This window comes from Maniola jurtina, chromosome 1 (genome assembly GCF_905333055.1).
Source record: "Maniola jurtina chromosome 1, ilManJurt1.1, whole genome shotgun sequence".
NCBI classification, from domain to species: domain Eukaryota; kingdom Metazoa; phylum Arthropoda; class Insecta; order Lepidoptera; family Nymphalidae; genus Maniola; species Maniola jurtina.
Window position 1 is genome coordinate 1,223,345 of NC_060029.1, and position 26,520 is coordinate 1,249,864.

The 26,520-nt window shown below is 36.9% G+C and overlaps 3 protein-coding genes and 1 long non-coding RNA gene across 8 annotated transcripts in view; 2 read left to right on the top strand and 2 right to left on the bottom strand.

The window, feature by feature from the left end:
- Window positions 1–11,450, top strand: part of LOC123865578 (protein abrupt) — a 30,885-nt gene extending 19,435 nt beyond the window's left edge. For all 5 annotated transcript variants that reach the window (XM_045906707.1, XM_045906698.1, XM_045906713.1 and 2 more), the window contains exons 10-14: window positions 2,275–2,416; window positions 2,781–2,918; window positions 3,302–3,495; window positions 3,929–4,114; window positions 4,378–11,450. In XM_045906707.1, coding sequence (XP_045762663.1) covers window positions 2,275–2,416; window positions 2,781–2,918; window positions 3,302–3,495; window positions 3,929–4,114; window positions 4,378–4,790 — 1,073 coding nt within the window. In that variant the 3' untranslated portion in view covers window positions 4,791–11,450. The remainder of the gene's footprint in view (window positions 1–2,274; window positions 2,417–2,780; window positions 2,919–3,301; window positions 3,496–3,928; window positions 4,115–4,377) is intronic.
- On the bottom strand, window positions 5,749–21,419 carry LOC123865735. The gene is made up of 3 exons (XR_006796037.1): window positions 21,279–21,419; window positions 18,145–18,146; window positions 5,749–5,761 (listed from the first exon to the last, which is right to left on the bottom strand). It is a non-coding gene; the product is annotated as an uncharacterized LOC123865735 (long non-coding RNA).
- LOC123865728 (mitochondrial fission 1 protein) lies at window positions 11,321–13,945 on the bottom strand. Its single transcript, XM_045906945.1, has 5 exons — window positions 13,756–13,945; window positions 13,544–13,657; window positions 13,281–13,451; window positions 11,841–11,977; window positions 11,321–11,450 (listed from the first exon to the last, which is right to left on the bottom strand). Exons 1-4 carry the CDS (start codon window positions 13,798–13,800, stop codon window positions 11,855–11,857), a joined length of 453 nt encoding a protein of 150 aa, XP_045762901.1. The 5' UTR covers window positions 13,801–13,945; the 3' UTR covers window positions 11,321–11,450; window positions 11,841–11,854.
- On the top strand, window positions 14,360–21,283 carry LOC123865701 (ubiquitin-like-conjugating enzyme ATG3). The gene is made up of 7 exons (XM_045906913.1): window positions 14,360–14,581; window positions 14,852–15,040; window positions 15,738–15,851; window positions 16,747–16,896; window positions 18,638–18,796; window positions 19,656–19,783; window positions 20,459–21,283. Exons 1-7 carry the CDS (start codon window positions 14,510–14,512, stop codon window positions 20,610–20,612), a joined length of 966 nt encoding a protein of 321 aa, XP_045762869.1. The 5' UTR covers window positions 14,360–14,509; the 3' UTR covers window positions 20,613–21,283.
- Window positions 21,420–26,520: the final 5,101 nt, after the last annotated feature.

Sequence of the window (26,520 nt, forward strand, 5' to 3'; positions counted from 1 at the left end):
TTCTATACAAAAGGCGGTCACAGATATTTATTACATTGCAAATAAACTATGCATTATTTGCCTTTGCGTAAAGACTGCTAGCATGTAAATACCAACCTAGAGTGTGAGTTTTGAAAAGGAAGTAATATTTACCAACATCTCTAATCGTCCACTAGGGGCACTTTTGCATATTTTAGTGAGTTTTTGCTAAACCGAAATACTGGGTAAATTGTGTTTTTACTTGTTAATATTATAAATGCGAAAATACATCTATCTGTCTGTCTGTTAACTTTTTATTCCAGAAAAATCTGAGTCCTTTAAGATCTTTTCAATAACTAAGTCCGAGCGCATGAACTCGCGCTCATCATCTAATAATAATTACAAAAATAAGAAAAGAAAAGAAAAATCAAATTTTCCGTCAGTTCTGTGGTTACTAATGTAACGGTCGCCACAGGGTGACACGATACAACTTACAACAATCTCACTAGATGGCACCACAAGTATCTTTAATCACTCACTATGAAGCTTGAAACACGCTAACGAAATTTTAATGTGTCTGTATACTGATTTAGTACAGGAGCTGGTGAGCTATAATTTGTATCGAAAATTCACACTCGAGGTTCAAATCCCACACTCATCTGTGTCGCCTACCGTCAAAGCCTTAAAAATATATGCGATAGGAACGCAAAATGGATCTCCAAAATCAATAAAATATTGGTAAAAAATTAGCGAGTAGTTAAAATTGTTCCTGACGCCTGAGAGGCAACGTCGTATATCTTTATATTATTATAGAATATATTTCTAAGCGTACAACAATGTATACTCTAATTGTTTAGAAATTTCCAAGTGTGGAAGCAAACTGAAACAAAATAATTGTTTAAATTGTCGCAAGTTTTAGAATGTAACGACATCTATGGACTAGTCACAGGCCCCCATATTTTGAACCATGCTCAAAGGAGTTTAAACACCGCGCCAGTTATCAATGTTGCCTGCGTATCACGCATACGCACACACACAAACATACGAATTTGCATTCATTTTATTGAAATATGATTGTATGAGCTTTACCGATAAGGAGTTTTGTAATATCTTTGGATTACTATTTGTTTCAAACTTGAAAAGTGAGGGTAGTTTTACGTAAATATGTTGCAATGTGCATAAGGTGAGAATTATAACTGTTAGTACCTATAGTCTATAGGTACCTATCCAGAAAAAAGTGCTCTTACGTTGAACTGATATAATTATTGGATGATTTTTCAATCTATTTAGTTATATGAAGTGAGGCGCGATGACGAGAGTGTCTGTTCCGTCACGCGATTGTTTCTTCAGTCAACATTTCGTTTCCCGGGCCATAAAAAGTATCTAATATCTTGTCGTCCAGAGTTATTTTTACTTGTCGCTACAAAAACAAGTTACTTTACAGACATATTTGGAAATTTCTAATCAAACAGGGTTTATGTAGTATCTCAATAACCAAATGTTCAATGTGAGTAAACGATTCTAGTTGCGATTGTATTAGTGATACGATATATACGTAATAATTTAATTTTTACCGAACAAATTGTCTGCTTATATGAAAGATAAACAATAAAACTACGAAGTAGAAACACGGTGCATTTTTTTAATGTGTGACTCGAGAGTAAAGAAATGTGCAAACATATTACTTTTACTGTGTTGTTCTGTAGTGCCCGACAGGCTATCGCAATTCGCAATCACACTTTGGTGAAGACGCGCGCACTAATCGGTTGTGGCAATCGGGCACGCGGACGGTCAAGTCACACTCCGATTGGCCGATCGTGGTATTGCAACACTTAACACATTACAACACAGTAATGTGTTTGTAGCTTTAAAAAAGACTCGTTCACTGAAGTATGCGTATACAGTTTTGCAAGGGTTGCTTTATAAGTTCCTGTGTTGAAAATAAACGCTTCCTTCAGAGAATTTACTTGCCCAATAATTTACTCTCTATTCACTAGGATTTGCATTATTAGCTTAATATTTTGTTAAAGACAGATAAAGGTAAGATAAAATAAAACAGGTCTAAACTGTACGGATAGAAGGAAATTCAGCTAACCAAATCCGGTTCGAAGGACCAATTTTTCCGATGACAAAGTTTCGTCATCACGCTCACAATATTTTTTGTGGACAAAATGGCAATTTTTACGGCTGTTTTTAAAGACTTGTAAACAAACTTTAATGTCAATATTAGCCTGATTTTTCTTCTATTCAACACAGAATTACACAATTGAATTTTAAGACATATGCCATTTGCCTTAAGTAGAATTTTGTTTGCAGGCGGCTGTCGTAGAACGCAAGATCTTCTGCGCGTGCGAGCGACCGATCCCCGGCCGTGCCCCAAGTGTGGAAAGATCTACCGATCCGCGCACACGCTGAGAACGCATCTTGAAGACAAACACACTGTGTGTCCTGGATACCGGTATGTTATTCAATTGTGTTTTAACCGACTTCAAAAAAAGGAAGGTCTCTGTTCGACAGTATGTTTTTTTTGTAGGTTTGTTACGCGGTTACCTACTCCACTAAAAAATGAACCTATTTTTTTTCGACGAGTTATTCTAACATTTTTATCAGAAACTATATTCTGTGCCGTTAGGTTAGCCCTATATCAATTTTTCAAAATTATAAAGAATGTCTCCAGAGATGGAGGTTGGAACTTCCTAGCAGATAAAGATTTTTTTTTGAAAATTTCGAAAGCTACTCGATATACCTTTCCGTTATGACATACGAAGTCCTTACCCAAAAGTGGAATTCTTTGCTTTACTCACTTGTTCTCAACTCCTCAGCTGTGTCCTCTGTGGAACGGTGGCCAAGTCTCGCAACTCGCTCCACTCGCACATGTCGCGGCAACATCGCGGCATCTCCACCAAGGACCTCCCAGTGCTGCAGATGCCGACACGTTTCGACCCAGAACTCGCCAGCCAGTGAGTATATGATTATGTGCTCAGTTTCTGTTGAAACTTGAATAAGCTCTTTGATGATGTAAAAACCCTTTGATAAAATAAAATTAAGTCGAAGAAACTAAAACTTTTAGTCATTAAGACTGACCTCTGGTGCGCTTAAAAACTTCTATCCTGCACCTAGAAACATTGAAATTAATAGACTGCTGATTAAATACAAATGTCAAACCTATTTACTTCCATCAGGAGGGTATAGAATTCTAGTTAAACAATTGCAATACATACTTAGTAATTTTAAAAAGGCAAAGTTATAGTAAAGCTATTGAAGAATTCTAACGGAAGGCCCTATAAAGTCATTACTTTTATAGAATCTAAATAATAAGACATCTAAACCTAATAACTTCCAGATTATTAGCAAAAGCAGGAGTGAAGGTATCACCAGAACAGCTAAGGGCACGAGCGTCGCCCACCGGCCCCCGTCGCTCGGACATCAAGCTGGACGCCAAGTCTGCTGCCTCTGAGAACAGCTCCCTCTGTGGTGACAACGATGACGACCTCAGCCAATCAAAATACCAGGACTCCATACCCGTCTCTCCTCCACGTAAGTGTTATGAAGCACAAGCAAGTTGCAACATTTAAGAATGTACAGTGTGCTTTGGCGACTGGTGGCACAACGAAAAGCCACTAATCAAAAGCAGAAGAATCATTCGTTCTGCTTCTGTGACAAGTCCAAAACAACTGATCTCAAAAAACTTCAAGGCCCTTTCAATAAATATCTTCGAAATGACGAGATGATGCCCATTTTAACGAGGAAATGAGCGACTTCAATTAGCTAACTGTTTTCTCCATCTGCTCACACAAAACTTTTCTTCTATAAAATTACATCTAAATTGCCTTGTTGAGGGAAAATTATTTATTTCAATACACTTCTAAATACTAATAACCTTCGATATTAAGAGATGTCCATTTTTATGAGGATAGCAACATAAAAAGCTGACCATCTTCTATCCGCTCACAATAACTTTTATTCCCAGATATAAACAACTTGACGAACACAACAATCACAAAAGTGCCAGCAGTCAGGGCAGTCACCGCCAAAGCCGTGGAGAGCCTGCCACATGGCCTCACCGCTATGAAGCACGACGACTACCCGCCAGGGTTCGGGGGAGGCTCTGCCATACTGGACACCTATCTGCAGTATATCGGAGAGAACGTGTTTGGTAAGCCACCAAAGAAAATTTTACACCAAACAAATTCAGAAAAAGCTTATGAAACTAAAACAACAAAAATAGCCAAATAATTTTGCTTGATGAACGAGGAAGGTTGACGACAGGCTGATATGATGACGATTGCTGATTTGTTTTTTTCTTGTGACATAGAAGTTTATGAAGCATGTCGATTGTCGATCCATTTCATCTTCGGGATGAAAGCTTATCCACATTGTATGTGGAAAATAATTGTGTTCCATTTTTTTTTGTTTCAGGCATGAACGCAGCAAAATTGGCACAAATCAACGCAATGCACATGGACAGAAAAACTTACGACGAACCTTCACCGCAAATGGGATCATTACCACCCCCGCCCACCACACTAGCCCACCAGCGCTTCTTAAAGCAAATGCAAAGGCAGTACACCGAGAACATGGGCAAACCCGACATCATGCGAGACTCGGACGAACCATTGGACCTGGGGAAAGAGAGACAGAGGAACGACAGCATCAGTGAAGCGGAAACGGATAAGCAAGACATGCTAGACAAGGACATGAATAAGGATTATTACAAAGGTTACAATGACGATGACAGAAATAGGGGGAATTGTGACCAGGATCAGGAGCACAGCGGACAAGACGAAGGCGACTACTCCGAGGACGAACACAACAAGATCCCGTCTTCATGAAATGATGCTGTGAACTAGTTTTCCAGTGGAACTGTTACGTTTTGTTGATGGTTTTGAAACGGTGCTTGAGTGTTATGTTACGTCATTAGCTGATTCATTTTAATTACGGTTTTATTGTTGACCCGTGGAATGTCGTTGGTGCCATTGACCGATATAATGTACATTTTTAAGGACTGGGTCGATCTTTTACGTGGAACTGTGGAAGAATTCGGCGTTTACATACGAATGGTATATTCCTTGTGAAGGTGTTAGGCCGCTAGTTCGACCCGCGTACACAGTAGCAGCTATACCGTCGACTCGTCACTTGTGAGATTGTTTAGTAGTAAATAACTAGTGAGTAGTAAGTTTATCGTATATGTGAGGTCCCTGACACGTAGGGCCGCTTACATAGTAATTCCATCCAACTACCTCAACATTCGGGCCAATAAGGCGACATTATATAAAAAAATCCACACAAATTGTGAAATTCCATCCATCTACCTCACTTCAATAGATTTTATTTAATATTTTATACAATTTATAGATATAATAACTGTTGTTTTATGCATTTTGCAGATTGCATTTATATATACTATATAGAGTATATCGTAGGTAAAATATTACGCGAGTCATTAGGTGGTTCAGCGCTGCCCGTAGATAATATATCTTTACCGTTTTATTTTTTATAGAGAAACGCACTCACTAGAGAAATATTAGACTGTCACGACCGTAGCGAGTAACATATTACCTTTATATCGAATGGATATGCACCTATACATATATTTAGGAGAAAACAAGATATCTTTGTATACGAACAAATATAACAGAGCTTAAAGTTAAAAATATTTATCGATGTGCGTTCGATGAATCGCTGATTTTATATATCGTATTGCAAGAGTTAACGATGCAATACGAGTGTTTTAAAACTCAACATCTACTGCCTTGAGACTGAATATTTTCCAAGGATAAGTATTTTCATATATCTGTGTATTCTCAAGCGATTCGTGAATATATTTAAAAAAAAGTTCAAATTCGACATAATGAAAAGAGATCGTATTGACGCGTTGTACATAATGTGGTGATATATAAAAGTACATAAATAATAAACAAATAGAAACAAAAGCAATAAATAAAGTATACCTTGATGTTGCCTTCGAATTCGTGTAAATAAGTGGGTAGTTTACAGATTGTGATTGTGTTGTTTTGACAAAAGGGCCAGAACCCAGAGCTGTAAAGCCAGCAAAAAGTCGTTTCGCGGGCAGGTGTCATTCTCGACAGTCGATACAATACTGAGAAAGAGTATATTCTTTGTAATGATGTGGGCTCGTTACTTGAATAACATTACTGTGATTACAATCTCATATTAGCCTTCGATAATTATACATATTTTTTAGAGTACAATGTTATAGTTATTTAGTATATCGTAAGATTATTTGTAAGCGAGTCACAAAAAATATTTACTTCCCAAACGTTAGGATTCACTTTATTTAAGAATTTAGAGCAATAGGTGAAGCATTTAACCTTTTTTATGTGAGAGGAATGGGAGATTTTGAGTTTTCCGACTTGCCACACCGTAGCTGTCAGTTTTGACAGCGCGTTTATACTGTGCTCATGTATTACGAAACTTTGATACAATGCGTAACCCGAGGCTGGAAAAATACAGTTTTATAGATAGTGCTATAATAATAATTTCAGGCAATTACGATTGCGACGGTAAAGGTTACACCGGCAATTAAAATTCCGCAATTACAGGCAATTTATCTATTGATCAATCTGGAGCAATTATTTTGCATACATTGCTCGAAATTTTAAATATTGCTGAGTATTGCCGCAAATTGCTTCATGTGATCGTGACGTCATTATTGACTAAATTGCCTGGAATTGCGGAATTCAATTGCTCGTGCAAGCGTACCTTTACATCAATCACAAGTTTCGTAATACAAGATCTGTGGTGCGGATGATGACAAGTTCGCATAATACAAGTAGAATAAGTGCTACGGGTTGATTGAATATTATTTTTTAGTAAGTTAGTGAGATTTGACGGGTTGCGTCAGTTTGGTTTTGCGTTAAACAAAATAGTGCGTCCACACTAGCTGCAGATCTGTTAGCGGCGTTACTAAACACTAGATACTCGTACTAGGTAACGGAACGAAGCGGCGCTAATCAATCTATCTCACTCACACGCTATGAACAGGTATACTGTGTAAATGAGGTCGACTGATTAGCACCGCTTTTTTCGATTCGTTTATTCATTTCATGTAATAAATGTACGCATAACGCGTGCCAACAGAACAAGGTGGTGTTTATCATTCTGTCTCATTCACACACTATACTGTGTAAGTGAGATAGACTGATTAACATCGCTCTTTTCGATTCGTTTCTTTGGCAAGAGAACATACCATTTAAAACGGTTAAGTTCTGCAGCTAGTTTGGGTCCACTATAACCTTGTTGACAGTTAACGGTGTTGCCATAGTAAGTAATTATTATTTTTGAATGTAAATAAGTTTTGATTGTTTAGACGAGAGAAGTGTGCTTATTTTTGTCATTACGTTATAGAAGGTTGACTTGTTTAGAATATACGCAGGTACATAGTCGTTGAAGCACTGTACACTTTACAATAGTCAGTTACCAGAATGTGATTAAGAAATATATATTTTTTCAGAACACAGTTTTGCATACCACAAGTTAAATATAGCGGACAGTGTTGAAGTTACATCGGAGGTGTTTACCTTCATTTTAACCGATTTCCAAAAAAAAAGGTCCTTATTCCTGTATGTTTTTCTATTGTTTTATTGATAGCCTAAAGCTGAAGAGTTTAAAATGTCTATTCTATTCATCCATTTTTAGACCAACCGAGGATCTTCAAAGCAGTTCATTTTAATTTTCTATTACAAATACTAATAATATTACTGCACGTTTTTGTATGGTTTGGACAGAGGTTTTCTTCTAGTTTATCGTATATAAAACGAAATATGTTTATGTTGATTGTGTGGGTTTGTAATTAAACAAAGAATTTAACAGATTTCTTCTTATAACGCTCTATGCTTGTCACTAGATAAAAAATCCGTAATGCCTGACATAAGCGAAACTGCGATGTAACTTCGAACATCGTCTCATTCGTTGTTGATTATACTATATAATTATATACCAGTGGAGATATTATGATATTTAGGGCTTTAAGTCGATCATTATGCTCTTAGTATTGTGTATAAAGTATGTTTAGTTACCTTTTTGAACTTTCAAAGTTCGGCAATGACTGCTAATCTTTTGTACACCAAACATGCACCAAACTTATGAAAATTAGGTTGTGTTCACTAAAATTTGCAGAAGTTAGATCTGGCAAAGTTTTACTTTTCAATGGAAAACAAGAGAAACCTTTTTTACCGACCAATCTCCTGCGTGTCTCCTTCAAGCTACTCGACATTGACGAAGTGCATTGTGCTGGGTTGGCACTACAATAAGCCAGTCTATCAAGTAACGTGAAGTGAAGAGAAACCTTTCAAAAATCGATATTGACATTAAAACAACACCTGACTTCTGCAAGTTTTATGGCTAATGGACAAAAGTTCAGAAGTGGGATGCAGTTTTAATTTACAAAGCATAATAATTAGTTTACCCAAATATATATTTGGAAAAATCTATTTTGAATGATGAATGACAAATAAAGTCTATTTGTCATGATCCTACTAAGAAGTGTTGTTTTTTTAGTAGTTTTATGACAACCATAGTAATACTAGTGCCATCCTCCTTATTACAATGTTCAGTTTAGAAAGGGATGGCTAGTTTTTTGTACTGTCAGGGAAGTTTAGTGTACAAAAGAATTGGTAGCATTATCAATTTTTGTTTTAGTCCCCCGACTATACCTCATTAGTCTGCATAAGATTCATTATTTTTTGCAATTATTATTAATTATGTATATGAATTAAGCTGAGCGTTTTAAATAATGACAATCATTATTTTATTTTTTTGTGTACTTTTTTCTTGACTGAAAGAGTAATGATTATTTGTTAATACAATGTTTTTTCTATCATAGAGGCACAATATAGAATTCAGTCTTCTTAATTCATTAGTTCATATGTAGTTTATTTAATGATTTGTTTAAGGGTAGAGACAAATTTAACGGAATTCCACGAGCGAAAATTCGCGCGGAATTCCGCCTCAATGCGTATTTGAAAGAAGAGTGCCATTCACGCGCGTTTTTCCGTGCGTCTGCGTAGTTTTGGCAACCTTTTGTTCGTGTGTACTTACTATCTAATCGCAAAACCGAGGCGAAATTTCCTTTCAGATTATTTGGGCGGTGGCTTTAGCGGAAATCCGCATGTCTTTGTGTTAGATTTGTCCCTAATTTTAAACTATCCAGGTTGTTATTAGGAACGTTTGGTAGTTTGTTCCAAGTGAATGTTGTCAGATATCCTAAAACGCACTCAATTATGTGAAATTAATCATTTATTATACACAACTATCCGGTTTCTTTTATAAAACAAAATATATTATTGAAAATATTTTATAACTTTTATTTATCTTTTGAAATGGCTTCACGATATCGTTATCTACCCAGCTGGTAAATGAACACAATAAGGCTCAAGGTACATTATCGCATGTAAGCGAAGAGAGGGTTGTATAGTACTTATACGACGTAATGTAAAAATGTGAAAAATAAAATGAAAATTTTCCGCAAATGTGCCCGCTTGCTCCACACGAGTAAGGATATTACGTAGTGAATTTACAGTTCAGTCTACTTTGAAACATTGTAGAAAAGATTAACTTCGCTTCGACTCACTGCTAATGTGCCTTTAGCCTTATTAACACTTATCACTTAGTGGCATTAACAGTTTAGTTTAACAACCATCAAGCTAGGCTGAGCGCACTACACTGTATGTTTAGTGTTGCCAGTTGCCACCATTAAATAAAACTAAATTAGTACAAAAATATTCTCTGTTGGTATCCTTTAAAACTAAGTTTTTTTTTTTTAATTTTAACAACGCCACGCCTCTGCCATTGTACATTAGTGTACTAGATGTATGCTTCACTACATTATAATAAAACAAGATAATAAAAATAATTGTTTTGAAAAACTTTGTGGTTTTAATTTGTAGCCATAATACAAGCTATTTTAATTTTCTACTACAAAAAATAGGTAGAATTCGACGAACCAAAAAGTGATTATATAAATATTAAACGAGCAATAAGATAAAAATAAGAAAATATGTACTTACATTTTTTTAAACACCACTGTCATATTTTTTCTACAACAAGAATTTTAATGTCCGTGATACTCACACTATTAGGATGGGTGTACATTAGATCGCGATCATTCTGTAGTTCCAATAACAATGAAACCAGTGTGAAACATACATTACTCATACGTTGAATTATTAAGTACTAGCTGACGCCCGCGACTTCATCCGCGTGGATTTAGGTTGTTACAGATCCCGTGCGAACTGTTTGATTTTCCGGGATAAAAAGTTGCCTATGTCAATTCCGGGATAAAAAGAAAGATTTGTTAAAAAACCAACCATATTTTATTAAATGGAATTACATTTTTGCAAAATATTCACATTATACTCTTAACTACACTGAAGCCTATAGCTATTAGAATAAATTACACAATATTAATGTTATATTTTATCACATAATATATTACTATATTTTATTCTTAGAAAATAAATAAACTACATTTTTAAATAAAGTAGAAACCCAATTATCTGGACTTCTAATGGACACAGCTGCGATAAACAAATTTGTGGATATAAGAAAATATTTTTATAACACAAAGGCTGGCATCAGCTTATCTTATACTTTGTAATGATAACATTGACTTTTTTACCTTTTTTGGGCATTTAACTATCGGAATTTAGCTCTCTAAAAGCCATAAAGCAAAATAAGAAAATGAGTGTAATTTTTAGTGTACAAGTGTGTCACTATAATTAGCATAAATCTGTAAAAAATATAGAGATAATAATATATTAGAATACTTACATTACTTTTTTTTCAGTAAAACTTCTTCAGGCGTACTCGAAAGATTGCTCGAGAGTAACTCGGATGTTTTCGGACGGAAGTAACGTACCTACATTACTTCCATCGAAAATGGCCGCCAAATAGATCAGATGTTTTAAATTCGCCATCTTTTATGGTGGTGCCAGTTTTTAGGTAAAATGCAAGTAGTGAGTGCCATAGATTAAAAGGTCTACACGATGTGGGTACACCTTGTGCTGAATCATTTTCAAAAAGTAATTCCCACACCTTTTTTTTTACAAGGACTATTTTTTTATTAATGGAAAGTCTTTGGCTTGTATGACTAGTGAGATAAAGTAGTTTACTTTGTTCCCTTGTGGTGTAAACAAACTCTCCAATGTGCTCTGAGCCAATTCACAGATTTACGCCAATTTTAGCGACACTTTTGGTTTACATACTCTTAAAACTCAAAATGTCCTTTTGTCCTTTTGACTGACAGTCAAAATAATCGTGTTTCTACTGTTATAAAAACCAAAATTAATCATATCTAGAAGCCTTTTAGTCCAAGAGAGTACATACACTCTAGTTTTGTACATACATAGTATAATCTAAAGTGTACAAGTGTGGAAAATTCGTATTTTGTGTAATGGTGTGGGCGGACCCGCTAGTCCCGTTTCTCCTTCTTCTTAGTCAGAAGGTAATGAACGCCGACGAGGGCGTTCATTCTGGAAAGAGACAACAATACCATTATTAGCCAATACTAATATTTCATTACGATCATGGTATGGTTGTGAGAATGCTGCAGAAGTTGTTATCGATAAAGGGATGCCATTCAGATGCAGGTAGCTGGAAAGATGCGATTTTGTATTTCCTTAACCATCTCTCTCCCGCTTTATAACTCGCGATCGACTATCGACAAATCCTTTTATACTTTTACATACAACACCAGACCATCAGGTTCAAGTTCTATAAGGCCTGTAAGTGCGAGCAAGTGTCGTATACTACACAATATACGTAACGAAGCGGCACTCACTACGACGATATCACGAGCGTAGTAAGCACAATTTTTTTGTTAATTATACAAAACAAAATGGCGACATTGTAAAAACACTTACAAGAAAGCCAAATGCTATTTCTTGCTGGACGCCAGCGCGATGCCGAGGCCGACTAGCCCGCCGATGGCCAGCACGGCGCCGCCAGCCACCGCCATCCCCAGCAGACCCTCTTTCTCCATGCGCTTATTAATCTGGCGCTGAAATGCATGAAACACATAGCCAGTTTTCACAGAATACGTGCCACTAGGCCTCCATCATGGCAAATCTTAAAATAATTTTTTTATTCCAATACATGTTAGCCCTAGATTATGATCTTACCTGATGGTAAGTGATGATGTCATCTAAGATGGAAGCGGGTTAACTTGGAAGGGGTATGGCACTTTTATTAAATTTGTACTGTACTGTGTACTGATCGTTTTCTACATGGCATTGTACCCGAACAGTAAATTGCTTGACAGCACACCTTTGCGCATAGGGTGGCAATTCACCATGGCTGAAGCCTCCCACCAGATATACTCGATTGATGCCCATAACTTCATTTGTATGGCTTTAGGTTTGTTGAGAATCTTGTGGAAATTAGCTCTTGATTTTTAAAGTAGCCTATGACTTTCCCCAGGAGGCAAACTATCTCTATCCCAAATTTAATCAAAATTGGTTAAACCTAAGGCTGTGAAAGCGCAGCAGACAGACAAACAGATACATTTATATTAAACTAGCCGATGCCCGCGACTTCGCCCGCGTGGATTGAGGTTTTTTGAAATCCCGTGGGAACTCTTTGATTTTCCGGGATACAAAGTAGCCTATGTGCTAATCCAGGATATTGTCTATCTCCATTCCAAATTTCAGCCAAATCTGTCAAGTAGTTTTTGCGTGAAGGAGTAACAAACACACACACACACGCACGCACGCACGCACGCACGCACGCACGCACGCACGCACGCACGCACGCACGCACGCACGCACGCACGCACGCACGCACGCACGCACGCACGCACGCACGCACGCACGCACGCACGCACGCACGCACGCACGCACGCACGCACGCACGCACGCACGCACGCACGCACGCACGCACGCACGCACGCACGCACGCACGCACACACACACACACACACACACACACACACACAAACTTTCGCCTTTATAATATTAGTGTGATACTAAGCTAGGATAAATAAGATAAAACATGAGTAAGTAGAACATAATATTACATAAAATGATAAAATTATCATGACACTCCAATACTAAAGTAAGTACTTTAGAATCGTAAGTTCTTCAAAAATCATTGAACATTCCTTTTCTTTATTTAGATTTTTTTTAAATCTGCCTTAACAAGAATGTGGCATGCATCCAGAATTTATTTATTTACCAAATAAACTCTTTGTTTGTGATAGAGGTCATACAACACAAATACATATTAAAATAACATTAGTGATACATGACTGTATCAAAAAACCTAAAGCAAGACAGAGCAGAACATATAGAACATGTCTCACTCACCTCTAGCGCCAGGACCTGCTGGTTAGCTGGTTCAATCTCAAGGAATGCCTTCACATAATGCAGAGCTTTGTTATACTCCTTTATCCTAGCATTCCCTATAGCAAGGTAGAAAAGGTAGTCCCTCTTGCCCTCTGCATGGGAATTGAATAGCTCTTTTAAAAGCAGTATACCCTGAATAAAAAATACCAAGTAAGTCTCAATAAGAAAATAACATCATACACTGTGTGAAATTAATTTCAATGGTAGATGTTCTAAATACGAACCTTCCTAATATCAGTAGGGTATCTGCTTCGTACCAGGCACCATGCGTATTCGAACTGAGCTTTGTGTGTGACGTTGCCTTGATGCAGTTGCTCGTGAAAAATCTTTTCGAATTTCTATAAAAAAGCATTGCGAAATTAAAACAATCAGCGTGACTCACGTATCTTACATAGGAATTACTGCATACATGATACAAAACAAGTTGCACACTTACTTGCAAATCTTCCGAAGAAACTACTTCGTCTAACACGTCTTCCATTGTGTTAAACTTTAGAAATAGTATTTGAACTTTAATAACGAGCAACAAATTTTCATTCTATTACGTTTTAACTACGACAAATTATATTTTTAATAACAAATTAACTTATAAATCGTGAACGTGAAAATCGACAAAAATTGACTTTTGTTTTGACATTTGACAAAACCATGAACTTGTGATTGTGAAATGTCAATGTCAAATCGATCCTTAGTCTATGATCAAAATGTCAATATTTTTTTTTAATTGGTTTTCATTGGGTTCTTGAATTTTGCTTAGGTTTTCTGGGTTGTTTTTAAAACATTCTAAATAATTTGGTACTTTTCTGGCATTTTGAATGTAGTACAGCTGATTAACCAAAACGAATTCCCTTTTCTCAATTTGGGGATATTACAATAATCTTTGGAGACTAGGTGTTATTTTCATCTAACTAACTATTTTAGTATTTTGTTTGACTTCGATTGCAATGATCCTAAATCCACAGCCCATCGGCTTAAATTTTTTACTTTGTCTATTATACTGTCACTTGACAGCTGTTTCTTTGTAATTTCTCACATTGACATTGACAGTTATATAAAAATCACTGTGTCGAGGAGGTGGATTGTCCCTTTTTCCTTTGTCCGGCTTTTGTGATAAAATCATTGTTGTTACACAAAACTGGGGCACATATCCGCGTCTGTTATTATCTTTTGTTGTTCATAATAATATCAAAATGCAAAGTGTAATAAATACGGTTAAGGGAACCGCCCTCGGTGTGGCTGGCTACTTGACGCCAGTTCTGAAGGTATATCTTCATTCATGCTATATTTATGATCAAGCGAAAGCATTACAAAGCTAATACAACTAGTGTACAGTGCATTGAAGTTGTTATTTAATAAACTGTTGTATCCTGATGCCCCTTTTCTTGACCTCTCTTAAACGACTCTGTTTTGACTTAAAGTTTTAAAATACGTAGGTACTTAAATAAAATAACATTTACCTCAGTATTCTTCCTATTCTATTCTTATCAACTTTTAATTTCTACTGTATTAAAAAAACGATTTTTTATACCCAGGAGTCAAAATTCCATGAAACTGGTGTGCTTACTCCGGAAGAGTTTGTAGCGGCTGGGGACCACCTGGTGCACCACTGTCCCACTTGGCAGTGGGCCAAGGGGGAGGAAGCCAAGCTCAGACCTTACCTGCCTCCCGACAAGCAGTTCCTTATCACCAGAAACGTGCCATGCTATAGACGCTGTAAACAAGTAAGTATTATTGTCTATTTTAAGTTAAAATTAAAAGTACAGGATTTTGGTTGTTACCAAGCCTCCTACCCTGTTGTTCTTAATGGTTAAGACAGGTTTTTAGGTAATGTGAGTCTAAGAATAGATAGTAAAATCCATTGTGGCCTTTAAAAACATGTTCATATCCTGTAATCTTTGAGAGTAGCTAGTAGTTGTTTTATGAATTACTTTAAAATAATCAATCTAATGTGTAATTAAAAATTTTGCATGATTTTTAATCTAATTGACAAAAAACAAAATATAAACCTATTTTATCTTTAAACAATAGTAGAATAGTCAGTAGGTGGGTAGGTATAGATAAGGTACTGTTCATTTCAAGATGTACAGTGGACCCCCGGTAATCCGACAATAGTTTTGCAGGGCAGTGTTGAACTATCAGATTTGCCGGATTATAGAATGCTGCCTAAGACCCCTATAATCTGGATGTTTTTACAGAAGTACCTTGTAATCTAACAAATTACAGGTCCAATGATAAGATGATTCTATATGCTATACATACTCTGAAGTACAAATTATACTTCATTATGTATGTCAAATTTAGTAAACTCAATAATAATAGGCATGTCGGATTACAAGGGGTGCCAGATTAGACAGGGGCCGGATTACCGGGGTTCCACTGTATTTCATGGCAATGTGCAAAAATGTTCTTTTATAACAGATAGAATACTGTGAGGACAATGAAAAGGTGATAGAAGATGAGCATGATGCAGATGGAGGCTGGGTAGACACACACCACTATGAGTCTTCTGGATTACCCGCTGTTGAAGAAAAGGTAGTCTTTTTCTAATTATTAAGACTTATTTTTAGGGTTCCATAGTAAATCAAGGAACCCTTATATATTATGTCCAGTCCATCAGTCTGTATGTTTGTGTGTCACAGCTGTTTAGTTCTAACATTATAAAAATTGAAAAGTTGAAATTGACACAGTAATAGCAGATTTCAGCAAAATATCCAGTTTCTTTTAATCTGTTATGACTGCCAGTATTTAGTGCAACCTTTCGCTCTGCCAAGGGTCACTGATAGAGATCTCTTATATCTCTATAGAAATAAGTGCTTCTCTGTCCACTTTTACTTTCTTTTTCTCTTTATTGTTACAACTTTCTGGTACAAATCCATACTAATATTATAAATGCGAAATTGTGTCTGTCTGTGTGTCTGTGTGTTAGCAGCCCAAAAGGTTAACCGATTTTGATGTTTGGCATAGAATTAGCTTACATCCTGGGGAAGGGAAGAACTTTTTATCCCCGAAAATGAAAGAGTTCCATCACAGGATTTTTGAAGGCCCATCCATTTTAACCAATTTTTATGAAGTTTGATTCAGTAATCTCTTGAATCCCGGGAATTGATATAAGCAACTTTTTATCCCGAGAAATCAAAGAGTTCCCACTGGATTTTTCAATAATCTTAATCTATGCGGACGAAGTTGTGGGCATCATCTAGTAGAAAATTAATTAGTAAATATGTATATACATGCATGCACAATAGATGGAAATGTTTGAGTGTGGAAATTTGCCCAGAAGGAAAAAGAAGAGTCCTTAGTATGTACTAAGGACTCTTCTTTTTCCTTCTAGGACATGAGTAAACTTATTGCACATGGTTCTGCCCTGTTGTTGCATGATGCTGTGGGTATTAGTACTCAAATGTACTACATAGACTTTGTACCATAGGTATGTGAAATGACATTGGAAGCAGCGGAAACTGGCGACAGCGATGCTGAGGAGGCTCCAGACAACGATGACGATGATGATGCGGATGATGATGAAGCTGAGGATATGGAGAACTTCCAGGAGTCAGGCCTGCTGGATGAAGTGGATCCGGTATGCAAATCACCTTAGATATTGGTTGCATTCTAATTTTTTCGTAACTATCAAATACAACAGTTCATTAATAGTTCGCCGACGCTGGAGTCCCGGACTACTACGCCATTATACGAAATAGAATTGCGGGTTTCTGGGAAACAGTCCGCAATTCTAAAAATAAGATGCTTAAAGTCGTCGCTCAGGCGTCCCCTGACAATGTGTTCTATAAACACTGGCTACGGGTACACCAGATCCCTAACGTAAAATGACTAACTATTTCATTTTAAACTATTTTAATTTTTATATTATATTTTGTATTTTTTACTGTTTATATGGGTCCCTAACCTGCATTAAAACGATTTTATTTATTTATTTATTTATTATTCCATTCTACATAATTTATTACCTATAACTATTCTTATTTCTAACATGTAAATTCTAGCATACGAAAAAAAAATTAGGTGAGCTGTTATTCATACCCACTTTTACTAAATTAATTATTTATTATTGAATATCTGTAAAAACAAATAATTTTTAAATTTTTTGTCTGTCTGTTGTTGGTCTGAGCTAATCGGAATTAAATCTGTTTCCATGCAGTTGATGTCGTGAACGAACTAATAAACATTATATTTAAATCAATTCAGTCTGATAACATCTGGTGCCATAAACAGCTATAATATATTTATGCTTTATATGTTGTTATAACTCAGCATTATCAGTTGGTTGCATACAGTACGTATTACCTAATTGCCCTGTTGACTAAATTACTATCTTACTGTGCTACAAGTGGGTACGTAATTTGAGCGTAATTTAATGTACACAATCACACTAATATTATAAAGGAGAAAGTTTGTATGTGTGTGTGTGTATATGTTTGTTGCTCCTTCACCCAAAAACTACTGGACGGATTGGGCTGAAATTTGGAATGGAGATAGATTATACCCTGGATTAGCACATAGGCTACTTTTTATCCCGGAAAATCAAAGAGTTCCCACGGGAATATAAAAACCTACATCCACGCAAACGAAGTCGCGGGCATCAGCTAGTCGTGTATATCTATACAATAGATTTTTTTAAATTCGTTGTAGGCACACACTAAACCACAATCACATGTGCTGGAAAGTAATGATGTGGACTATGGTACGCATTTTCCTAGAAGATGCCTATTCACTCTTGTTTTAAAGAAACCCGGATTGTATGGTAGGAAACACAGATCCCGGAAGAGTATTCCAAACCTTAGCCGTATGAGGAATGATGACGCAAAACGTCTTGGGCGGGGAGATGGAATGTCGACGACATAAGGATGGAAACTCGCCCGACGTATTGCGGTGCAGTGGTGAAGATATGGTGAACATACAGGACGTAACCAGAATGCTAGCAAAAACTTAGCGTTATTATTTTATTACTTTAGCACAATCCAATGCCAATAACTATTTGCCTTATCTTGCAGTTTTAGTGATTTAGTATTTTTCAAACCCGCATTGTATAGCGTGCAAAACTCGGGTCAATGCCCCACCTACGACGCGGCATTGACTTTGAGTGATCTATTTACGCAACGTTGCAATATATTGTGAACTTTTAAAAAGACAGGATTTTTTATAATTTTTTTCATAGTTTTTTTTTTATGGTATCTTATCAGTAATCATCCGTACTACCTGTCTTCGTTTTTGCTTGCGTTTTGGTTACACCATACATACTCGTAGCTGTTAAAACTAGGGGTCAAAATACGTCGAAATATAGTTTGCCAATGAACCAACAGTCTACAGCACTGAGCGCCCGCAAGGAGCCGCGCGCCACGGACAAAAAGCCGCGCCAGACGGACGGCGACGAGATCGTGCGCACCAGGACCTACGACCTGCACATCACCTACGACAAGTACTACCAGACCCCGAGGCTGTGGCTCATCGGCTACGACGAGGTAAGTCTACTGTCTCCAACAACCTCATTGGATAGCCTCAATAGCTCAACCGGTAAAGAAGTGAACTGAAAACCGAAAGGTCGACGGTTCAAACCCCGCCCGTTGCATTATTGTCGTACCTACTCCTAGCACAAGCCTGACGCTTAGTTGAAGAGGAAAGGCTTAACGCTTAGTTGGAGGGGAAAGGGGAATGTTAGTCATGATTAAAAATGACTAATATTCTTTAAAAAAAATCTCGAGTACAAAAAGCCACGCCCGACGAACAGTGACAACACTTAACCAATAGGAGTGGAGAAGACAACCCTACCCCTCTGCCAAATTTATAGGATTGGCAGTCATATTCATTACTAGATGATGCCCGCGACTTTGTCCGCGTGGATGTCAGTTTCCAAGATGCAAGCTACCTCTGTACCAAATTTCAAATAACTCCGTTAAACAGATGGCTCTTTAAGCATTCCGTGGGAACTCTTTGATTTCGGTTTCGGTTTAAAGAATTTATTCTCAAAAAGAACATACTGTTCACTTACATTAAGATTACTATGTTCATTTCAGTACTTACACAGACGCATGCATTTACACCTTAAATTTTATATTATACTATATTATTAAAACTATATCAACCTAATTATTTATTTACTACAATTTATTCTGACTTATTAACTTCTGAGATAAAAAGTAGCCTATGTCCTTCTCAGGATGTATCTAAGCTAACTCTGTACCAAATCTCATTAAAATCGGTGAAACTATGGTGCCGTGAAATACTAGCAGACAGACAGACAGACAGACACACTTTCGCATTTATAATATTAGTATGGATTTGTTTTTGCTGTGCTTTAAATAGGCAATGATGTGTATACAGGATCGCCGTTTGCTGGGCGTAGAAGCACTGTACGAAGACATATCGGCGGAGCACGCCAAGAAGACCGTCACAATAGAAGCGCATCCACACTTGTCGGGCCCCGGCATGGCTTCCGTACATCCGTGCAGGTATAGTTTCTTTTTTAGATTTTTTATTTGCAGAAACATTTTTTACAATGAGATGTTATAAAGTACATATTGTCCATTAGAAATGTTTCAGCTTACATAATCAGGCATGCAAAGTCTAAAACTATTCTTTGAATTTCAAAAATTCACCTATTGTGTAGAAGCACCTTTCTATTAGCCTCCGTTTAAGCCTTAATTGAAATAAATTTAATGTGAGTTCCCTAAACGCCTTTGGTATTTTGTTGGCATGCTGAGAATGATGAGAAACGACTTGCCATGTTTGCTCTATGTGTCAACTGTCATGTCACGAGTACAATTTTAGCCTTGATGCTCGATTGTGGTTGAATGACAGCTATGTGTTTCTTCATTTTGCAGTCCACAGAATTCGTTTTATTTCGAACGTTTAATGCGTCAATAGTCTTTCTTTAGCGTGAATAGTCCAAATCCCAACATTATACAGGAAAATAGCTTCTACCAATTAATAGGTAAATCTATTGGTGTCCCGAATCTAGAAGAATCAAACCTTCCAGAAATTCGTTATAAATACCTTGTCTAGAGGTTGTTTAAACATGATGATGCATATTGATGCAAGGGGTTACAACGCTCATTAATGGGACTACGACGTAGAAAGAGTAAGAGATCTGTATCTTATACAGTTCATTTCATTTCATGTACCAGGCACGCAGAAGTGATGAAGAAGATAATAGAAACGGTGACGGAGAGCGGCGGCGAGCTGGGCGTCCACTCCTACCTTATAGTGTTCCTTAAATTCGTGCAAACTGTTATACCCACTGTGGAGTACGACTTCACTCAGAACGTGTCTATCAACTAATCCCGCCTTTAGAAACATTTATATTAGGTCCCGGATACATCTAGCGAATTATCGCAAGCGGAAAAAAGCGCGCGGTTTTTCGCTCAAATGTGTCGTTTAAAAGTGTAAGAGAGTGCCATATCTGCACAAATAGTACACGGACGAGAATTTTCGCGTGCAAAACCTCCGTGTGAACGAAAAATCGCGACCAGAAAAACGCGTGCAAATTTTCGCTCGAAGGTCTAGTTTCAAAATGTAAGACATTGCCATTTCTACACGAAAAATACAAGGAAGAGAATTTTCGGGTGCGATATTTCGCTCTGCTTCGATTATGAGTGGAAATTCCGCGTATTCTGCGACGTTAGTACCGAAGTTACATTTGCACTAATGATTTAGCTGCACTATCAGACTCGGCAAATGAGTGATATCGCGAATTGTGCGGCCAATCATATCGTTCCACACATTCAGCAATACAATGTGCCTAGTCAAAAAGTCTGCTAGCCGGCTGATTTGTCGAACTTATTAACTCAAAACATTCGCCGTATCCAAAATAGTGAGGCCAATTTATTTGGCGAGTGCCAAATTATAATCGTAGCCCGAATTAGAATCATTTGTCGAATTGCGATTGTGGAGCCGGAACATGAGTTGGCTATGTCAATCAGTCAGTGTAGCAAACGCGCGGAAAACCCGCGTAGATTTAGCGCTCCCTTAACATTTCTATACGCGCGCGTTTTTCCTTCATATTGTTCCCTGACCTAATACTTAAAGGCTTTTCACATAACGCGCGACGGAATCGTTAACAGCGGCTCCCAGAAATTATTATACAAGCTGATATGAAAGTGATCACACTGCAAAAATTCCGTCGCGCTTTATGTCTATCCAAGCCAAAGCGTAGCATTTACCCCAATATTCATACAAACCGTTCTCCTTACGGGCATAGGAGCAAACACATTAACTGTGTTGGGGCTTGCTCTCGACACTATACAAGGAAACTGATTTAATAACCAGCATTTAGCATCATCACTTGTCAGCAAGTCTGATTGCAGCCAAGCGCTAGTCTATCCATACTAATCCATCCATACTAATATTATAAATGCGAAAGTGTGTCTGTCTGTCTGTCTGTCTGCTACCTTTTCACGGCCCAACAGTTTAACCGATTCTGACGAAATTTGGTACAGGGTTAGCTTATATCCCGGGGACGGACTTATGCTACTTTTTATCCCGGAAAATAAAACAGTTCCCACGGGATCTTTAAAAACCTAAATCCACGCGGACGAAGTCGCGAGCATCCTCTAGTATATTATAAATGCGAAAGTATGTCTGTCTGTCTGTCTGCTACGTTTTCACGGCCCAACCGCTGAACCGATTTTAATGAAATTTGGTACAGACTTGGAATAAACCCGGGGAGGGACATAGGCTACTTTTTATCCCGGAAAATGAAAGAGTTCCTACGGGATTTAAAAAATCGAAATCCACGCGGGCGAAGCCGCGGGCAATCCCTATAAAAAAAATCTATACTCTCGATATTCGGGTAAGCTCCGACCGCCTTCTGTCACATCACGATATACCACAACACGGCAATGTGCTTGCGCCTTTATTCGGGGATCAATAGAACTGTATTTCGTGCCAGTATACAAGAGGCTGCACAATACTCCCAGTAAGGACCTAACGCTAACAGAACTGCAGTTGCCGTTGCAGTTTTTAAAGGACATTTAAAATTCGGCCTTATCTAATTCGAACAGAGTTGCAATTAGCAAAGCAGTGCAGACTTTTGCACCATATTTTTTTTTTTTTTCCTACCCAAAATTTGTAACAGTGAAAAGAAAAAGATAAGAAGTGAATGGAAAAGCACTATAAAAAGGTCTCTACGATTTTCTCTTTCAAGTTTACCTTCGTTGACCACCAACCAACTTGAAACTAAAGCTACGAGCTAAGTCCGCGCTTCTATATCGGGTCTGTAGTTCAAGTAGGTTTTTTATTTATACTGTTACAGCAATGGATTAACATTGCATAAGGTCGAATTTTGATGATAAAATGCTCGCGGTTTTTCCAGTTTTGTCTGCGTTTAGCCAAACTATACCAGAAATGCCTGATATAAATATATAATGAAATTGCATTTTATATTTTGGAATAAATACCACATAAGTACAATCGCCTTAAGACGCTCCAAGTTTCGAATGGCCTCGAGCATTTGGTTCCCTCTCGCCCCTCTACACCTCGACATTAATTTACTTTAATTTTTACCGCCATCTAGTGGCGGTAAACTGTACTACGGCTACAGGTCAACCAAGTTAACAACCTCAACATTGGCGAAAAAAGAAACGACATAGCACCGATGCGCTTAGCTTTTTAGGGTTCCGTGCCTCAAAAGGAAAAACGGAACCCTTCTGGGAACACTTTGTTGTCTGACCGTCTGTCTATCTGTTTGTGTGTCCGTTTGTCGTGTCTGTCAAGAAAATCCATAGGGTACTTCCCGTAGATTTAAAATCATGAAATTGGGCTGGTAGGTAGGTCCTATAGTACAAGTATAAAGGAATAAATCCGAAAACCTTGAATTTGAGGTTACATCACAAAAAAAATATTCATTCAAAATTCAAAATTTCATGATTCTAGGTCGACAGGAAGTACCCCATAGGTTTTCTTGACAGACACGACGGACAGACGGACAGATAGACAACAAAGTGATCCTTTATGGGTTCCGTTTTTTCTTAACCCTAAAAATAGATAAAAAAAACTTAAAAACCATCAACACTAAATAGTAAAAGCAATTTAATTTACTATCCAAAAAATGATACTATAGAACTACATTTTACTCCTGTATACATAATAATGTGTTCGATAAAAATTAAATTATTTTTTATTTTTTAGTATTGGTGGGGGTTTTTTTTATTATGCATAATAGTGATTGATTTATTATGCAAAATTGAAAAAAATACCCGAGTACGGGACCCTCGGTGCGCGAGTCTGACTCGCACTCGGTTGGTTTTTTTTCCATAGAGCAAAAGCATGTTAGAAGCGGCAATGGAGAAAATTTAATGTGTGTTGATATCGTAAAAGACCTGAATTAATATTTTTTATTCAATTATAAATTAGCACTTGTTTGCTATCTCACCTGGTAAATAGCAGTAGGTAGTAAGTGACGATGTGAAGCGTACTTTGACTTTACTAAGACTACATTCAGAGTCAATATTGAATCGTGCTATAATGCATAAAATTTAAGAAAGTGCTTGCCATTTGAGTTCTATCCGTCAATTGATATTTGAAAAAACCGGCCAAGTGTGAGTCAGACTCACGCACTTAGGGTTCCGTACTCGGGTATTTTTTCCAACATTTTGCACGATATATCAAAAACTGTTATTCATAAAAATATGTTTTATAATGTACAGGTAAAGCCCTTTCATATGATACCCCACTTGGTATAGTTACCTTACTTTGAAAATCAAAGCACATTTAATTTTTTTTCAAACGATGTAACCAAATGCGGGGTTTTCAGATTTATTCCTGTACTTGTGCTATAAGACCTTCCTACCTGCCAAGTTTCATGTCTCTAGGTCAACGGGAAGTACCCTATAGGTTTCTTGACAGACACGACGGACAGACGGACAGACGGACAGATGGACAGACAGACGACAAAGAGATCCTATAAGGGTTCCGTTTTTCCTTTTAAGGTCCGCAACCCTAAAAAGGGTAAAGGATAATAATATGTAAACCAGTGTCCTACCCGTTCAGAGTTCAGACCTGAGCCAATTTGGAAATTGTAAAATACTGACTCGATCGGGGGCTTGATATCGAACCCAGGACCTCCCACTTAAATGCAATAGGTATATAAATAAGATCATGTTAACAAACTGGATTAATTGAATTTATACACAAGGATGGTTGGTGAGAAATAAAAATGGTTTTGTAGGGGTAATAAAAAGTATATATTTTTTATATTAAATTTATGAATGAATAAAATATATGAAAGTAGAATATGTTTGGTATTATAAAAGTGAGGCAGTATTAGTGATTTTCATCAGTTTATTTTAACACAGAAAATTATTTAACTTGTTACTGAAAATTAAATCTGATTCAAAAAATTAATCAGTGATTTAGATATTTTTATTTTATTTTTAAATTTCACTCATAACTTTGACCACAGTGCCGAGTGAGAGTGCAGATTGTGAGTTATGAATAAATTTACAAAATGCCTACACTTAAAAGAATTCAGAAGTCAATTTAGATGTGAAAGCCCTAAGGGCAACAATAATTTAGTTAATTTTATAAGTTATTAAAATGTTCGCGTAGAAGCTTATCAAGAGTTTTGATCTTTTAAATAACCTAACTGCAATATTAATTTGATCAGAGTGCACTTGATTTTGCAATCACTTAATCAAAATGGCGACCTAAACACAAAAGCGTTTAATAGTCATTCAGTCTCGAGACGGAACGAGACTGGCTTAAAAATTATTTCCCTAAAATTTGCCTTAATAAGTAGGGCTATATATTTCGACATAATACTAAGTACTAACTATTTCTGAAACCGGTAAAGAAGTTTTGCTTTTAATAAAAGTTGAAAAAACTATAACCCGACTACGGAAAAATGAGACAACTTGAACTCGACTTGGTACAAGTAAAATAAACTAAAAAGAAAGAAACAAGATAGGTGCTTAGTGCATCGTCTTGAGTAAGATTCAATACGAATGCCGTGGTCGTGCGTTGTCGACAGCGTATTTCTTATCCTTGATTGACGGCATTCCCAATGATTTTATTTGTCTTTTTTTTTTTTTTTATTATTTTTTTACAAAATATATACAAATAAAAGCTTAACTAAAACACCGAAAAAACCACAGAGGTTTGTCCTCGGTGCCTAGCTGCAACGAAGGTACATAAGGGTCAATAGGATTAGCACTAATATAAATAATTATAATATAATCTACATAGACATAAAAGACTCATAAACATACACTCATAAACATAAACATAGTCTACCAAACAAACACAGACACTCATAAACATAAACATAGTCTACCAAATTAGAATATTTTCTTTTTGCTATCGACAACGCACGACCACGGCATTTGTATTGAATCTTACTCAAGACGATGAAGACGATGATAGCACTAAGCACCTATCTTGTTTTTGTTTTGTTTTGTTTCTTTCTTTTTAGTTTATTTTACTTGTACCAAGTCGGGTTCAAGTTGTCTCATTTTTCCGTAGTCGGGTTATAGTTTTTTCAACTTTTTTTTTATTTGAAACTTTTCCGTTGTCTATGATGCGACGACCAACCGAGGTCTCGTGAATGACCAACAGGTGGCGCTGAATAAGAAATAATAATTATAATAAAAAATGGTTTTCTGTCGCTTGGTATATTTTAATAATAACTATATTTATATTTATTAACTCAAAATTTTCTCCTCTTTCATTGGACATCTCACTCGACACAATAGCAATTATTTTTTTTAAGACCCTCACTTTTTTGATGTAACATCCATCTGGCCGATTTTTTTCGTATAAAATATAGCCTATGTCACCCGGGCCTTTACAACGAATCGATTGACACCTCATTCATCAAAATCGGCCCAGTAGTTTAGGCGCTACGGTGGAACACACAGAATCTGGATACAAACATACATACATACATACACTGCTAAAATCATAACCCTTCCTTTCAGCTTTGCCATAGTCGGGTAAAAAACGCTCAAGGTATTCTGTCTTTTTTATTTATTTGCCGCCTCTGCCACTTTCATAAGCTGCCGCGAAAACTCTGCGTCATCACTACATAGTATAAAACCCATAAACTGTCAGTCCCTACGTATGCTTAGATTTGCAAACGCTGGCTATGAGATAGGTCAAAAAAAGGGTTCCGTTTTTCCTTTTGAGGTACGTAACCCTAAAAATTTATGCCATCAAGAAATAATTAGTATTTTCAAATTTCAAAGGTAACTAT

Coding starts and splice junctions, on each gene's coding strand:
- LOC123865728 (XM_045906945.1), bottom strand. CDS start 13,800: ATGGAAGACGTGTTAGACGAAGTAGTTTCTTCGGAAGATTTGCAA. Junction 13,658..13,755: donor TTTCTTCGGAAGATTTGCAA/GTAAGTGTGCAA, acceptor GCTTTTTTATAG/AAATTCGAAAAGATTTTTCA. Junction 13,452..13,543: donor ACCCTACTGATATTAGGAAG/GTTCGTATTTAG, acceptor TTTTTTATTCAG/GGTATACTGCTTTTAAAAGA.
- LOC123865701 (XM_045906913.1), top strand. CDS start 14,510: ATGCAAAGTGTAATAAATACGGTTAAGGGAACCGCCCTCGGTGTGGCT. Junction 15,852..16,746: donor TACCCGCTGTTGAAGAAAAG/GTAGTCTTTTTC, acceptor TTTGTACCATAG/GTATGTGAAATGACATTGGA. Junction 16,897..18,637: donor TGCTGGATGAAGTGGATCCG/GTATGCAAATCA, acceptor ATGAACCAACAG/TCTACAGCACTGAGCGCCCG.